This window comes from Myotis yumanensis, unplaced genomic scaffold, assembly GCF_028538775.1.
Source record: "Myotis yumanensis isolate MYYU_CA2020_CCGP unplaced genomic scaffold, mMyoYum1.0.hap1 SCAF_23, whole genome shotgun sequence".
In the NCBI taxonomy this organism is placed as follows: Eukaryota; Metazoa; Chordata; class Mammalia; order Chiroptera; family Vespertilionidae; genus Myotis; species Myotis yumanensis.
Window position 1 is genome coordinate 7112614 of NW_027223774.1, and position 17311 is coordinate 7129924.

The following is a 17311-nucleotide window of genomic DNA, read 5'->3' on the forward strand; positions in this document are numbered from 1 at the left end:
AATTTACCATACCACAGCTCCCTACCATATTTTTGTTTTTTGGACTTCTTACCTTACTTTTGCTTTTTAATCTTACTCTCTGCCTGCGCCTTGGACTCCTTTCAACTGACCACTTTTTAAATTCCCCCCAAACTCAGGCCTACTCGGATGCCACTTGTGCCGCGCCAGCACGGCCAAGAGTGATCCAGAGTGGGGGTGATGAAAGGATTAAGAAAAGATAGACAAGAGAATGAAAGCTGGGTCTCGGTGGGGCGCTGCCTCCCTGATGAGGAGACAGCGCCCACAAGCCGCGTCTTTATTTTATAGCAGATGCCACGAGAGAAAGGAAGGGCGTGATCAAGATGTTTACAACATTCTCGTTGGTTTCAACCCTACTCAACTACAAGCACCTGAACTCTATCACACAGTCACATGGGCCCATTTTCGGACCATAGGTTCAAGCTTACAACTGTAGCTGTTGGCTATAATTGTGCTGAGAAGGCCCTGCCCTCCAGCTGGGACTTGCACAGGGCCAATGAGAGGACTGTGCCCTCTCATCAGTCCAAGGCTAGAACCTGTCAAAAACACTGTAGCTGTGCCCCGTAGTTTCCTTTCTTCCACCTCTTTAAACAAGCCTCTTTTGAACACTCCATACCTTTTTCTCTAGTCATAGTTTTTAGGCTTGGGAAAAATATTGATAAGACACCTTCCTATACATCTGCCAGACTGTCTCCTGGAAAGCAAACAAACTGTGACTTTTAAAGACAGCCCCTCATATCTACTCAACTTCAGCAAAGCCCCAGGCCCCTGCATTTGTTCTCTCTTAGCTAGAGCCACTGATGAAAAGCAGAACCCAGCCTTTCTGGCTTGCCCTGTATTGACAAGCAATACTTGGTCCTTTCTTCTCTTGGAAAGGAAAACAGACTTCCTCCCAGCATGGCTTCTTTTAGGTGTAAATTCTTCCACAGCCTGCACCACCTGCCAAACCCTACCAATGTTCCCTTTTTCTAAGGAGTTAAGTGCGTGAAAATGAGGGGAATGATATTGTAGAGGCAAAATAATATTTCCTTCTCTTCTAAATTAACCAAAAGAGTCAAAAGAACACAACATTAAAGAAGTCCTAGAAAAAAGCCTTCATTATTTTGCAATGAAAGAGAACTGGACTGGCAGTTCTCCCACTGATGACTTAGGAACTCAATAAATTCATCACTGGCATGTAGGGAAAGTGTGTCCCTGACAATGGCAGTTTTTCTCCAACCTTGTGTTTACTGGCACCAACGGTAATCATTCCTATGTGGCAACTCATGACAGGGAAACAAAGAAGAACTAAGGGCTCAGGTATTCCCAATTTTCTTCAACAAATGACACCACAGAGTTAGCTTCCCCGGGCACAGGAGGATGGTGACTGATGCCATCTGTAGGGACCTTATAGGGGATTCAGGTGAAATACCTTCATCAACCAAAATATGCAGTGACATACACATGGAAACACTTCTCCCTATGTTGGAACGTACAATATAGACACATAAGGTTCCAACAGAAATACTAACAAACAGAACAAAAACAGTTGGGGGATATCACATAATGGAGGTGATGAAATGTATGAGATGTAATTCAGACTGAGACCTCACATATTTTCTTACACAACTGCTAAATCCTAACAGAGAAACGACATGTTCCACACGTTTAAAAAATTTTCATATTTGGACTCTTTTGCGCAGAGCGGATTTACAAATTTGGCTGAGAGATATCTTTTGGGGAGAGCTACAGTGTTTTGGACAGGTTCAAGCCTTGGACTGATGAGAGAGCACAGTCCTCTCATTGCCACGTGCAAGTCTCAACTTGGAGGGCAGAGCCTTCTCAGCATAATTATAGCCAATAGCTATAGTTGTAAGCTTGAACCTATAGTCCAAACACTTGGCCCCACGTGCCTGAGAGATAGAATTCAGGTGCATGTACTTGAGTAGGATTTGAACCCACGAGAATGTTGTAAACATCTTGATCACGCCCTTACTTTGCCTCGTGGCATCTGCTATAAAATAAAGACACAGCTTGTGGGCGTTGGCACTGTCTCTCTCCACACCAGAGAGCAGCATCACACTGAGACCCAGCTTTCATTCTCTTCTCTGTCTTTTCTTTTATTTTAAAAAAAATATATTTCTTTTTTATTGATTTCAGAGAGAAAGGAAGAGGGAGAGAGAGATAGAAACATCAATGATGAGAGAGAATCACTGATTGGCTGCATCCTGCACCACCCTGACTGGGGATCGAGCATGCAGCCCATGCATGTGCCCTTGGCCGGAATCGAACCCGTGACCCTTCGGTCCGTAGGCTGACGCTCTATCCACTGCGGCAAACTGGCTAGGACTCTCTGTCTTTTCTTAATACTTTCATCGCCCCAACTCAGGGTCCTGACCCAGGCTGAGCTGGCATGGCACATAAGGCACACTGGGGCTGAGTATGCCATGGCCATGCCGGCTCCCCACATCTCACACTAAGTGCACTCGTAACTGCTTTCTCCAGTATGAACTCTCTGATGATACTAAAGACTATTGCTACTTGTAAAAGATTTCCCACATTCACTGCATTTCTAAGTGTTCTCTTCTGAATGAACTGATAATTATGAAGTTCAGTCCTAGTATTAAAAGACTTCTCTCATTCACTGCATTGATAAGGGTTTTCTCCTGTGTGAACGCTCTGATGATGATATTGGAGGCCACTGTGACTTTTAAAATACTTCCCACATTCACTGCATTTATAAAGATTTTCCCCAGTATGAAATGTCTGATGACAATGAGGTTCAGAGCTAGTAATAAAAGATTTCCCACATTCACTGCTGAGGTCTTTCTGCAGTGTGCACTCTGCGATGATAATGGAGACCACTCCTACGTTTAAAAGATTTTCCACATTTACTGCATTTATAAGGCTTTTCTCCTGTATGAACTCGCTGATGACTACGAAGGCAGGTTTTAGTGATAAAAGATTTCCCACATTCACTGCATTTATAAGGCTTTTCTCCTGTATGAATTCGCTGATGACTCTGAAGGTCGCTTTTAGTGATAAAAGATTTCCCACATTCACTGCATTTGTAAGGCTTTTCTCCAGAATGAACTCTCTGATGAATACAAAGTTGGGCCTTAGTAATAAAACATTTCCCACATGCACTGCATTTATAAGGCTTTTCTCCAGTATGAATTCTCTGATGAATACGAAGGTGGGTCTTAGTGATAAAACATTTCCCACATTCACTGCACTGATAAGGCTTTTCTCCTGTGTGCACGCTCTGAAGATGATATTGGAAACCACTGCGACTTTTAAAACACTTTCCACATTCACTGCATTTATAAAGAGTTTCGCCAGTATGATATTTCTGATGACAATGAAGTTCAGAGCCAGTGATAAAAGACTTCCCACATTCACTGCTGAGATAAGGTCTTTCTTCAGTGTGCACTCTGAGATGCAATTGGAGACCACTGCTACGTTTAAAAGATTTTCCACATTTACTGCATTTATAAGGCTTTTCTCCAGAGTGAACTCTCTGATGAGGACAAAGATCAGTGCATGTGTTAAAAGATTTCCCACATTCACGGCATTTATAGGGCTCTTCTCCAGTATGAACTCTCTGATGACGACGAAGGTGGGTCTTAGTAATAAAACATTTGCCACATGTACTGCATTTATAAGGTTTTTCTCCAGTGTGAACTTTCTGATGATACTGGAGACCCTTGATACTTGTAAAAATTCTCCCACATTCCCTGCATTTATAGGGCTCTTCTCCAGTGTGAATTCTCTGGTGATGTTGTAGGGTACACCTAGCAGTAAAAGATTTTCCACAGTCACTGCATTTATAGGGCTTTTCTCCAGTATGAACTCTCTGATGACTACGAAGGTGGGCCTTAGCAATAAAACATTTCCCACATACACTGCATTTATAAGGTTTTTCTCCAGTGTGAACTCTCTGGTGATATTGGAGACCTCTGGAACCTGTAAAAGTTTTTCCACATTCACTGCATTGATAAGGTTTTTCTCCTGTGTGAAGTCTATGATGATACTGGAGACCAATGCTACGTGTAAAAGACTTTCCACATTCACAGCATTTATAAGGCTTTTCTCCAGTGTGAACTCTCTGATGAAGACAAAGATCAGTGCATGTGTTAAAACATTTCCCACATTTACGACATTTATAGGGCTTTTCTCCAGTATGAACTTTCTGATGACTACGAAGATGGGTCTTAGTAATAAAACATTTGCCACATGCACTGCATTTATAAGGTTTATCTCCAGTGTGAACTTTCTGATGATACTGGAGACCCTTGATACTTGTAAAACTTTTCCCACATTCCCTGCATTTATAGGGCTCTTCTCCAGTGTGAATTCTCTGGTGATATTGTACTGTAGCCCTAGCAGTAAAAGATTTTCCACAGTCACTGCATTTATAGGGCTTTTCTCCAGTATGAACTCTCTGATGAGTACGAAGGTGGGTCTTAGTAATAAAACATTTCCCACATGAACTGCATTGATAAGGTTTTTCTCCACTGTGAACTCTATGATGATATCGGAGACCTCTGGTATTTGTAAAAGTTTTTCCACACTCACTGCATTGATAAGGCTTTTCTCCTGTGTGAACTCTCTGATGACTACGAAGTTGGGTCTTAGTAATAAAACATTTCCCACATGGACTGCATTTATAAGGTTTTTCTCCAGTGTGAACTCGTTGATGATATTGGAGACCTCTGGTACTTGTAAAAGTCTTTCCACATTCACTGCATTGATAAGGCTTTTCACCAGTGTGAACTCTCTGATGATACTGGAGACCAATGCTATGTGTAAAAGACTTTCCACATTCACAGCATTTATAAGGCTTTTCTCCCGTATGAACTCTCTGATGTTTATGAAGGTGAGAGTTAGTTGTAAAAGATTTTCCACATTCAGAGCACACAAAACATCGACTTCCAACATGGACACTCTTCTCCTGAATAAACATGTGGGTGCAACTAATGTCATCCTTACATTCTTTTCTGGTGTAACAATTTTCTCTCCTTTGAAACAACATCCCACTTGTTGAAATAGCATTGGGACTGTCCGTGGTCTGAGGAGCCGTTAGGTGGAGAGTTCCTGATTTGGTAAGGAAACCCTGCCCAACTTTTCTGCAGGTGAAATGCTTCTGGGTCACATTGAAATTGCAGCTGTTTGCAAGTGAGATCCTGTCCCCACCTCTAATGAAAGTCTTCTCTCTCACATGTGGCTGATGAAATTTTACACTGAAGTAAAACCGTTTTGCACATGAACCACACCTCAACAGTATCTGTCCGTGTTCCGTTCTCTGCAGCTCCATCACATGGAAAATGTTTCCCAAGACGGGCCCACAACTCTCACAGGGGTGGCTCTTCTGGGAAGACAAGGCTACCTTGATATTTCTTCCCTGTGACACTTTAACAGAAACGTTCTGCTCAGTCAGTGCCTCCACATTCTCTGCTCCACAGCAGCAACCTGTATAAAAGGAAATGCTGGTGAGGTACATGTTGACCTTATGAAAACAGAATATCTTCACCACAAATGATTAACAGTCATGACTAGGCATGATTGCATAGAAAGATTTTCACTATGAGTAAGTTAGACAGTGAGGAAATTGCTTTTATAAATAACATGGCCCCAAAAGTCAGTCGATAATGGAAACCTCATCAAGATAGCGACAGAAGCATATCAGTAGATACAAAGAAGAGAGGAAGGCTCTACTCATTGTTCTTGCACAAATGGCTTCCTTTAAGACCTTACATTCTGACCATGTGAGTCTGTGTGGAATAATTTCAAGCTGCTCAGAGCCATAAAAAATAATTTTATTAGATCACAGGATATACAACTTGAATATAATAACATGTGTTCTCTCCAAAGTGCTACATGCATGGACCAATGTTGGCTTGCAATACAGAGAGACTTGTGAAAGAGGCAGAGGTATAAGGTCCAGGGAGGTTAAGGTTATCCGTGAGCTGGGAATCTAAGTAGAAATGATCATAATTAGAACGAAATAGTTGGCAAAGTATCAACAATAAGCACAAACAAGCATAACTGTGTCAGGAATGGGCAACTGTAACAAAACACTGGGTTTCTCGCTATGAACGTAACAAACGCCTGTCATGAATTCCTCCCCAATGACCCTACCCCAAAGAAAGATGGCCTGGGGTCCATTGTGTCATTCATAAAGTCGTGTTTCTTCTGGGATGTACAAATGATTCTTCCCCTTCAATCCCATTTGAGGCATTGCTTGGGATAAATAATGCAAAGAACATGGAGGGTCAATACTGTGGTAGAACAACAAAGAACAAATGAGATCACAGTCAAAAGACCTATGTGAATGACATCAGCAAAATGGCAGGATCAGGGAGATGAGCTTCTTCCCCCTTCCCAGTGTAAGTAGACAGCTTTCCATGAACAAAAACCCCATAGGAAATGGGAATAAGAGTACCATGAAGACAAACAGTATTACAGACACAAATAAAGGAGAACTGTACAGAAAGCATGACTGGAAACACTGGGTGAACAAATATATTTGAAGATACCTACAGTGAAAAACAAGGGTCAGAGTTATGCTTCTGCTATCATTGACCCTACTGGCCTGTTCTACAACAAAACCTGGAAATTTGTGTGTTTAAAAACCTCAGAATGCCTTGGCCAGTATGGCTCAATTGGTTGGAGCATCGTCCTGAGTACCAAAGGGTCGAGGATTCAATTCCCAGTCAAGGCACATATCAGTATGTGGGTTCCATTTCCAGTTAGCTTGTGTACAGAAGGCAGCCGATTGATGTTTCTCCCTCACTCTGATGTTACTCTCTCTCTTTCTCTCCATCTCTCTTCCTCTCTATCTGAAAGCAATAATAAATATACAAGTAAAATTTCAAGGTAGCCAAACCCAAAACTTAAATCAAAACAATCTATTGACATAGTCAATAAAAAGGCAACCTATCAAAATCATGTATAAAATCCAGAAAATACAATTCTAAGAGGAAATTTTATAGGGAAAAATGCCTACATTATGAAAAAAGATCTCAAAAACCTAACCTTCCATCTCAGGAATCTATAAATAAAACAAGAAAGTAAACTGAAAGACTGCACAGAAATGACACAAGAAATATTTGAACAAGCATCAATTAAAGGGAGATAAGACAAAATTTAAAAAATACCTAACAGGTACTTTTCTCAAATACAAAAATTGGTAAACCTTGATCTAGACCAGGGGTGGGCAATCTCTGTTACATGCTGGCATGCGAACCTCTCTCTTATAATCTTTCATTTACAATTTTTTTCTCAATATCGACTTTTCTTTTTGAGATAAATTCAGTGTAGGTGCATCTTAGATAAATAAATAATTTTACATAACATGTATACATTAAACACTAAATGTATTTTTCATCACCATATACTGTGTTTTTGTCGCTGGAATGAATGTTATGATTTCTTTCTTTTTTTTTTAAATATATTTTATTGATTTTTTACAGAGAGGAAGGGAGAGAGATAGAGCGTCAGAAACATCGATGAGAGAGAAATATCGATCAGCTGCCTCCTGCACATCTCCTACTGGGGATGTGCCCGCAACCCAGGTACATGCCCTTGACCGGAATCGAACCTGGGATCTTTCAGTCCGCAGGCCGACATTCTATCCACTGAGCCAAACTGGTTTTGGCTGGAGTTGTAGTCTTAATAATGAATACAACATAATGTTGTGTTCATTATTTTTGTTTGTTGTATGTTTACTTATGCTAAACATAAGTAAATTCCTTCCAGAGTTCTGTGAGCCATTCTAGCAAATAATTGTACCTGAGGAGGGGACTGTGGTTGAGCCGCCTCCTGCACATCCTCCACCGGGGATGTACCCGCAACCCACGTACATGCCCTTGACCGGAATCGAACCTGAGACCTTTCAGCCCGCAGGCTGACGCTCTATCTACTGAGCCAAACCGGTTTCGGAATATTTCATCAAGATTCTTCACATGCGTACACCAGAGATATCAAGTAGGCGTAACTTGTTCTAAAAAAATTACGGTTGGCACGCAGAATTTTGAGTCAGAGATTTTGCTGGTCTTGGCACGCACTCACAAAAAGGTTGCCCACCGCTGAGCTAGACTAAAGAAAAAAAAAACAAAAACAAATAAACAAAAAAGAAAAAAAAACCTCAACGGAATGAAAAAAGAAATGAAACGTAAGACATTACACCTGACACTATGAACCCCAAAGCATAAGAGAGGTTGATGTTACGAAACGAGAATACTGAACTTATAAGCAACTGATTCCCCTGACCTCCCAGGACAGGAGGTCATGGGGGGAAGGGGCGGATGAAGACATATATGAGGAGAAAGTGGACTGACTGGTATCGGGGCAGGAACTAAGGGGTGGCTTTCTCCCAGACGGAGGTGCTGGCAGACGTCATCATACCTACATTGGGACATCCCAGGTCGCAGGTCTGATTGACAATCATTTCAGTTGGCTTCACCCTGGGGATTCCTTGAGACCTTACTTTATCCCATTTAAAACCCCACCCAGGCTATGTGCAGCACCTTTTCTATATGAATGGCCTCTCTTGTCGGGCTAAATCCTGTCAAAAAAGTTGCAGTTGGGTCTGGGAGGCCCAAACCTATCAATAAAAGGCCCAAGATACGGCAGCAGCACTAGCCTCCCTTAATTCAAGGCTGGGCCTCATCAGGGCATTTCCACACCCGATACAAAGAGGAGAATCTACAAATCTCTCTATAGATTAAGTTGGGTGTCTCCAGGCAGTGGCTGACTTTACAACTCCCAGGAGAACAAAGAGCCAGTGTACCCAGTGGTCAGTCTCATACCATAGCAGCTTACAACTCTTAACATCCATAAGCCACACACTTAAGGGCAGATTCACTGAGCACCAAAGCCCCACTGAAGCAAATCCTGTACCATAGGGGTGTCTTCTTCACAGCACTTCACCCGCTGTAGTTGAAGTGACCCCTACCAACGCTAAAATCCTCAACCTTATTCTGGCAAATCAGATCCAGCATTTCATTAGAAAGATCATGCACCATGACCAAGTGGGATTTAATTTGTGGGATGAAAGGATGGTCCTATATCTGCAAACCAATAAATATGATACATCATAAAAACAAAATGAGAGACAAAAATCACAATCATATCAATTGATGCAGAAAAAGCATTTGACAAAATCCAACACCCTTTCTTGAGAAAAACTCTCAGCAAATTGAGATTACAGGGATCATACCTCAACAAAATAAAAGCCTTATGTGACAGATCTACAGCCAATATCACACTCAATGGGCAAAAACTAAAACCATTTTCCCTAAGAACAGGAACAAGAGAGGGATGCCCACTTGTACCACTCCTCTTTGATATAAGACTGGAAGTGCTAGCCATAGAAATCAGACAAGAAGAAGAAATGAAAGGAATCCAAATAGGAAAAGAAGAAGTAAAATGGTCATTATTAGCAGATGATACAATATTGTACATGGAAAATACTAAAGCCTTTGTGAAAAACTACTAAATATAATAAATGCATTCAGCAATGTAGCAGGATACAAAATTAACACTCGGAAAACTATGGTTTCTTTATACACCAATAATCAACTCACAGAAAGAGAAACAAACAGACGAAACTATCTACCACTGCAATAAAAATATTAGGATACCTAGGAATAGACTTAGGTAAGGAAGTCAAAGACCTGTACCCAGAAAATTACAAGAAGTTGAAAAAAAGAGGTAGAAGACGATATAAACAAATGAAAGAATATACCGTGTTCGTGGATTGGTAGAATCAACATCAATAAAATGTCCATACTACCCAAACAAATCTACAGACTCAATGCAATACTCCTTAAATGATACCAAGGGCATATTTCACAGACCTATGATAAACTCTTCAAAAATTCATATGGAATAAAAAAAAAAGAACAACCGAATAGGCACAGCAATCTTGAGAAAGAAGAACAAAGTTGGAGGAATCACAAGATCAGATACCAAGCAACAGCACAAAAATGCCTGGTTCTCGCACAACAACAGACACAGAGAAGAATGCAACAGAACCAAGAACACAGAAATCAACCCAAGCCCTTTATGCTCAATATTTGATAAAGGAGAGAAATAGCATACCATGGAATCAAGACAGTCTCTTCAATAAATGGTGTTGGGAAAATTGGACAGATACATGCATAAAAAGGAACTAGACCACCAACTTATACGATACACAAAAATAGACTAAAAATGGGAAAAGGACTTAAACATGAGAGGAGAAACCGGAACATTTTAGAAGGATCCACAGGCAGCAAAATATCACACATATGTGCCAGCAATATCTTCACAAATACAGCTCTGAGGGCAATGGAAAGTAAGAAAAAAAAAACTAATGGCACTACATCAAAATAAAAAGCTTCTGCAAAGCAAATGAAACCATCAACAAAAACAAGAAAGCCCAGGAGCAGACATTTGCCAATGTTATCTCTGGTAAGGAATTAATCTCCAAAATTTACAGGGAACTCATACATCCTCACAAAAAGAAGATAAACGATCCAATCAAAAAATAAGCAAAAGACTTGAATAGACACTTTTCAAAAGTGGCCATACAGAGGGTCAAGAGACACATGAAAACATGCCTAAAGTCACTAATTATCTGAGAGACGCAAATCAAAACCACAATGAGATATCATCTCACACCTGTCAGGATGGCTATCATCAACTAATGGACAAACAACAAGTCCTGGTGAGGAAGTGGACATAAGGAACCCTTGGGCATGACCGATGGTGATGGAGACTGGTGCTGACACTGTGCAAAATAGTACAGACTTTCCACAAAAAATTATAAATTGAATTCCCATTTGACCCAGTAATAGCACTTCTAGTAACATATCCCAATAAATCAGAAACAAAAATCGTTAGGACACATGCACCCCTATGTTCACAGTAGCACAATTTCCCATACCTAAGATTTAGAAATATCCTAAGTGCCCATCGGTAGATGAGTGGATTAAAAAACTGTGGTACATCAACAGGATGAAATACTATGCTGCTGTAAAAAGAAGGAACTCTTATCATTTGTAACAGTATGGATGCACCTGGAGAGCATTATTCTAAGCAAAATAAGCCAGTTAGAGAAAGATAAATATCACATCACCTCACTCATTTGTAGTCAATGGGGGAAAGAAGACACACATGTAATACTGTATGTAATACTTTAAACATTAAAGAATTTTTAAAAAGAAATATAGTGAAGATATCCATAGTACACAATGCAGTCTACAGATAAATGCAATGCTGAGGATAATTATTTTGGTGTTTACGGAGAAATGAAAAGAGAATCTTGAAATGTATGGAACTAAAAACTCGAATTGCAAAAACAAACTTGAGCAAGAACAAAGCTGGTGGTATCATACTTTCTGACTTCAATTTATTAGAAAGAAAAAGAAAGCAAACTGTGTTGCTGCAGAAACACAGGCACATATATCAATAGAACAGAACAGAAAACACAGAAATAAACCAAAACATCCTTTCAAGTCATTTTTGTCAAAGCTGCAAGACACAGAGCAAGGGAAAGATAGTTTCTTCAATGAATGGTGCTGCTAAAAATCAATACTCACATGTAAACACAACAATACTAAACACCACTGATAAAATTTAACTCAACCTGCATGACAGAATTAAATGTGCGCGCTAAAACGTAAAACACTTCAGGACAACCTAGAGAAAAAGTGTTGCAGTTTTGTTTGGACGGGATTTTCTGAATGTGACAACAGCACTAGACAAAAAAGGAAAAACAAACAGTCCAGATGGCACCAAATAAAGAAAAAAGCTTCTTCACAGCACATTAGCAATAAACAAAATGAAATGAAAGGAAATCTAGAGAACAGAAGAAAATACTTGGAAATTCTACGAAGGAATCGATTGGAGATACTGTGAATGCAGTTCTGATCAGCACAATAAAGAGAATATTGAGATATAGATAGAAATTCACACAATAGTTGGAGTTCCCAGGGAGTAATAAAGTTATGTTAATACTTTACTGGAGGCTAAGAACAATGCAATGAGTTGTCTGAAAACCAAACTCTATATAACTTCATTAAAAATATTTATTGCTGCCGAAACCGGTTTGGCTCAGTGGATAGAGCGTTGGCCTGCAGACTAAAAGGTCCCAGGTTAGATTCCGGTAAAGGGCATGTACCTTAGTTGTGGGCACATCCCCAGTGGGAGATGTGTAGGAGGCAGCTGATCGATGTTTCTCTCTCATCAATGTTTCTAACTATCTCTCTCCCTTCCTCTCTGTAAAAAATCAATAAACTATATTTTAAAAAAATACTTTATTGCTAAGCACTAGTAACAAGCATCTTTGCTTGCTAGAAACATAGTGGCACTAGACCTGCTGAATGCAGGATTGCCAAAAATATGGACTTTGTAGAAAAGTGGGTGTGGGGCAGCAATATCTGCATCTGAAAAGCACAATTAAGTGCATGCAAAAATATGTGTTCCTGGATGTGATAGGGAATTAATATATAAAATATACAAGGTAGTCAAGAGAATATTTAAGCAAAAAAAAGAGTCATTAAGCAGGAAAAGGATTTAGAAACAATTCCTCAAAAACTATGTACAAATTACCAAAAAGAACACAGAAAATGCTTTCCTCACTGAACAAGGTGGAATCCCTCAGGTCCAAACACACTACCAAGCACAAATCCTTCCCTGTGAATTTAGTGCAGTGGGGAGTATTGGGACTTCAGGAATAGAAGAGGGCAATGGAAACAGACCAACCCTCCCCAGGACAGCAACTACCCAGGAAACTGGAAAAACAAGCAGTACCACAGTCTACCTGGGAGGACAGAACACACCCTGGGGAATGGGGTCTGGAAAACCTCAAAGCCAAGTGCAGTTCACTGGTGTGAGGGAGGGTCTTACCCAGGGAGGATATAAGTTCAAAGTTCTCCAGCATCACATTCAGGTACAGCTGTCTCTGACCCTCATCAAGGAGGCTCCATTCCTCCCTGGAGAAGTACAGGGCAATGTCCTCAAAGGTCACGCCAACCTGTCAGAATGGAGACAATTAAAACCAAAGCTGCCTTTCTGAGAACTAGTAACCCTACTCCTTACACACCTTGCCCCCTACAACGTCCTCCAGGGGCCCTGGTTACTGTGGACACCAGGCCCTAATGCCATTGCAGGCTGCTCTCTCATCACAATCCCATTCGTCACTATGATTGCCCTCAGCAGAGCAGATGGGTTGAGAGGGAAGCATTGGGAGAGGGGAGGGTACAGGGCAATGCCATTTAAGGTCTGGTCGATGCCTGCAGGGCGCCAGCCTTCCAGCAAAGCAACACCTTTGCAGTCTCCTAGATCCTGCCTCCAAGACAAAGCCAAGCGTGGGTTTATGCTTCACCTTTAAGTTCCCACAGCAGGTCTCGGGGACCATCAGCTCACACTTCCCCCAGATGTGCACACCACTGGGTAATGTTTATCCCCTTCCCATCTCAGACCCCAGGTTCACTCCCTCAGCTTCTCCCCTTCCTGCTCCAATGCCACTGGATCTCGCTGGACTCACCCATGAACTTGGCATATGGCGTGTAGAGCTTGTAGTCCAGCCGGATCCAGGCCCACCCCAAGCCCCTGATGGACCCACAGCCGGGAAAGCCCCGAATGAGGCTGTGCCGTCCTCCCTGCAGCCTCTGATCTTTCCGTCAATACTCACAGCCACATCCTCAGGGACCTTCAGATGCAAGTCACCCCCGTCCTCTCTGCCCTGCACTTGCTGTGTCCTCAGAAGCCACAACACTCCTCTCTCCCCTCCTCCTTCCTCACGGGCCTCCACGCGGGACTGAGCTGCAGGACGGGACAGGCGCCCTCCCCAGGCTGTGGTGTCTGTGTGCGGAGGCGGTGAGGGCCTGGGGGACTGAACTCACCTCAGCCCGTCTCCTCAGCGGGGGCGCCGCCATTGCCCTCTGTGGGCTGAGCCGGGCGGGAGCAGAAGCCGCTGCAGGAATGGCGGTCCCTGTCCCGGCCCTGGCGTGTGTTCGTGTGGCGACTCCGAGCTCCAATCCCAAGTGGGAGCTGTGAGCACCACTGGCGGCTCCCACCACTGGCTGTGAGGCGGGGAGCACCACTCTCCGGCCTTCTCCACGGGACTGTGGACTTGGAAAACCGCACCGCATGAGACAAAAACCTGAGATGGCGAAATAACGCCACAGGGATTGCCAGTCCCGCCCTAAAGCAGCGGAAATGCCTTGTCTGACGCTCCATTGGCTCAGCCTGATGCCACTCCATGCGTGGCCTTCTGGGTAATGTAGTTTCTAAGTCCAAGGCCAGGATCCAGTATTTCTCAGTTGATTCCAGGACTGGATTTAGGGGCAAATAGCCCAAGAAAACACCAAGTACACTAAGGGTCCTCTAGCGCCTTCAGGGGAGGTGATTTCCGGAGCAAGATTGTTTCTCCTGCCCTTGGGTGGCTTCCTTTAGCTGCGGGTTTTGCATATTTTTGTTCAAGACTTGCTCTTTCTGAATGCAGGCATTGTTTCTTCATTCAAGACTTTTGGCACATGTCTCTCCCAGGCCATATGTTTCTGGAGGAGGTTGTACAAGTCTCTAACTGCCTTAACCATTGAATCCATTGTACAAAGATAAGGTCACAAAACAGACACTCATACTTAAGGGCATCTGCTTCTGATGCCATCCAAAGTGTCAGCTCTGCCTGGGCTGCAGTGTGGATAAGATGGTCAAGAAACATATGAAAAAATGCTCAAAGTCACAGATCACCAGAGAGAAGAAAATTAAAACAACAATTAGGTGTCACCTCACAACTGTCACAAGGGCTGCCATCAACAAATCAAATTATGACAAGTGCTGGGGAGGATGTGGGAAAAAAAGGGACACCTAGTACATTGCTGGTGGGAATGCAAACGGGTGCAGCCATTATGAACATCAGTATGGACTTTCCTCAAAAAATTCAGTGCAGAACTTCCATTTGATCCAGTGATTCCACTTCTAGGAATATATCGTAAGAAACACCAAACAATCAGATGGAATGAATGCACCCTTCTGTTGATAGCAGCACAATTTAAAATAATAAAGCTGTGGAAACAGCCCAAGTGTCCATCAATAGATGACTGGATTAAAATGCTGTGATAGAGCCCTAGCAGGTTTGTCAGTGGATAGAGCGTCACCCTGCAGACTGAAGGATCCCAGGTTCAATTCAGGGCAAGGGAACATGCCCAGGTTGAAGGCTTCATTCCCAGTAGGGAGTGCACAGGAGGCAGCCAATCAATGATTCTCTGACATCATTGATGTTTCTCTCTCTCTCCCTTGCATTTCTTCTCTGAAATCAATAAATGCATTTAAAAAAAAAAAAACACCTGTGAAACATTTATACCATGGAATACTATGTAGCAGTAAAAAAGAATCTTTACACTTACAGACAGCAGAGGGACCTGGAGAGCATCATACCAAGCGAAATAAGTCAAAGAAGGAGTATCACCTGATCTCACTCATACAGAAAATCTAATTAACAAAATAAAGTGGTGAATGGAGCCGAAACCGGTTTGGCTCAGTGGATAGAGCATTGGCCTACGGACTGAAGGGTCCCGGGTTCGATTCCGGTCAAGGGCATGTACCTGGGTTGCAGGCACATCCACGGTGGGAGATGTGCAGGAGGCAGCTGATCGATGTTTCTAACTATCTCTCTCCCGTTCTCTCTGTAAAAAATCAATAAAATATATTTTTTAAAAAGTGGTGAATGGAGTGGATACAGAGACATGGAAGCATGGAAGGAAGTGCGCAATCTCAGAGTGAAGGAATGGGAGGAGAAAAAAAGAAAAAACAGCCTCAGGTGAGGATTAAACACACACACACACACACACACACACACACGCAAAACAAAGTCACCTGAGCCTTGAGAATTTTCTTCCATTCTCTTAATGCAATGGGAAAACACTAGCTTGCTGTGTTTTGAGTGTGCTCTAAATTTGTGTTTATTAATCTGTGTTCAATCAGTTGAGTCTCTGGAATTGATGATAACCTGCATGTAACTTTCTCCTGCTTCACAAGAGTCAATTGTCTTTGGTGATGTTGTAAGAAATGTCCAAACTTGTGGAGAATTTTCCAAAGTTTATGTGACCCAAGCCGGTAACAATGCCAGGAAGCAGAATAACAATAAATTGCTTGGGAGAATGGCAGTGTTGCACCTTTTTTATACGTGAGACTAAAGAAGAAGACATAAATGGGTTACATGACATTCACTGGTGATAAATTGGGGGCAGGAGCTAAGGAGGAAGATCTCTGGGACTGGATAAAAAGTAAAAAAAAAAGACATAAACTCCTTTTAAAGTTAGTTCTGATAGGTAACAGTTAATATTTAACACAATAACAATAATGATTGGGGCTCTGTGATCTTTTGTATTCAGAGATTGTGCTCTTAGGAGTCTGTGAAACAGAAATGTCCCTGAAAACCCAAAGGTATGTTATCCCAGATGCAAAAAGACAACAGACAGGCTCAATAAGGTAAAATTGGACCCTTGCAAAAAATTTAAAAACCACACACACACACACACACACACACACACACACACAGACAAAACAAAATAAACAGACTAGGACATAAATACCCCCGTGAATAGCTTTTACTTGGAAAGTTACAACTTTAAAGCATCCTATGTGGGTACTTTTAGCTTCTGAGTTTGCAAGATTGCCCATGCCATGCCAGGCTCCCCGAGACTACTAGGTTTACTGTGTGCCATCATTTTTGTCCATACTGGGGAGTTAGAACCTGTGGGTTGAGGTGAAAATTCAATGAGTGGTTTATTAACTCAGGGACCCATCTTGGATGTCCTCCTAAACACAATGCCCCCAGTATTGCTTTTGTGCCTTTATTTGGTCTCCTATAAGTAGTCATTTTTCAGGTCCATAAAGTCTTAGGTTCTAAATGTGGTGGAGGTATTCGTAAGGACAAGAAAAAGGTATGTTTCTTGGCTGTGGCCTTCCACAATTTATGAGAAGCACCTGCCAATTAATCCCTAAGATTGTTGACTCCTCTAATCCAACAACTCCTCTGTTCAAACTGCTGAACAAGAGAAGTTACTTGCAAGACTACATTCTTGCTATCCCTCCGCCCTGCTGTTGTCACAACTCAGAGACCTTTCCTACTTTTAAAAGATTTCCCACATTCACTGCATTTATAAGGCTGTTCTCCAGTGTAAACTCTCTCATGAGTACGAAGGTGAGTACTACAGGTAAAAGATTTCCCACATTCACTGCATTTATAAGGTTTTCCTCCTGTGTGAACTCTCTGATGATATTGGATACCAGGGCAACGGGTAAAAGACTTTCCACA

At 42.0% G+C, this 17311-nt stretch overlaps 1 protein-coding gene across 3 annotated transcripts; it reads right to left on the reverse strand.

The window, feature by feature from the left end:
- Window positions 1–2718: 2718 nt before the first annotated feature.
- LOC138999671 (zinc finger protein 585A-like) lies at window positions 2719–12971 on the reverse strand. Of its 3 annotated transcripts, none has more exons than XM_070401860.1 (2): window positions 12895–12959; window positions 2719–5469 (listed from the first exon to the last, which is right to left on the reverse strand). In XM_070401860.1, the coding sequence occupies exons 1-2, from the start codon at window positions 12926–12928 to the stop codon at window positions 2810–2812; spliced, it is 2694 nt and encodes an 897-aa protein (XP_070257961.1). In that variant the 5' UTR covers window positions 12929–12959; the 3' UTR covers window positions 2719–2809. The 3 variants fall into 3 exon arrangements, 1 of the variants encoding a protein (XP_070257961.1); XR_011469422.1 differs by lacking the exon at window positions 2719–5469 and adding an exon at window positions 5786–5974 and having other exon boundaries at window positions 12895–12971; XR_011469423.1 differs by lacking the exons at window positions 2719–5469; window positions 12895–12959 and adding exons at window positions 5786–5974; window positions 6139–6587.
- Between the last annotated feature and the right edge of the window lie 4340 nt (window positions 12972–17311).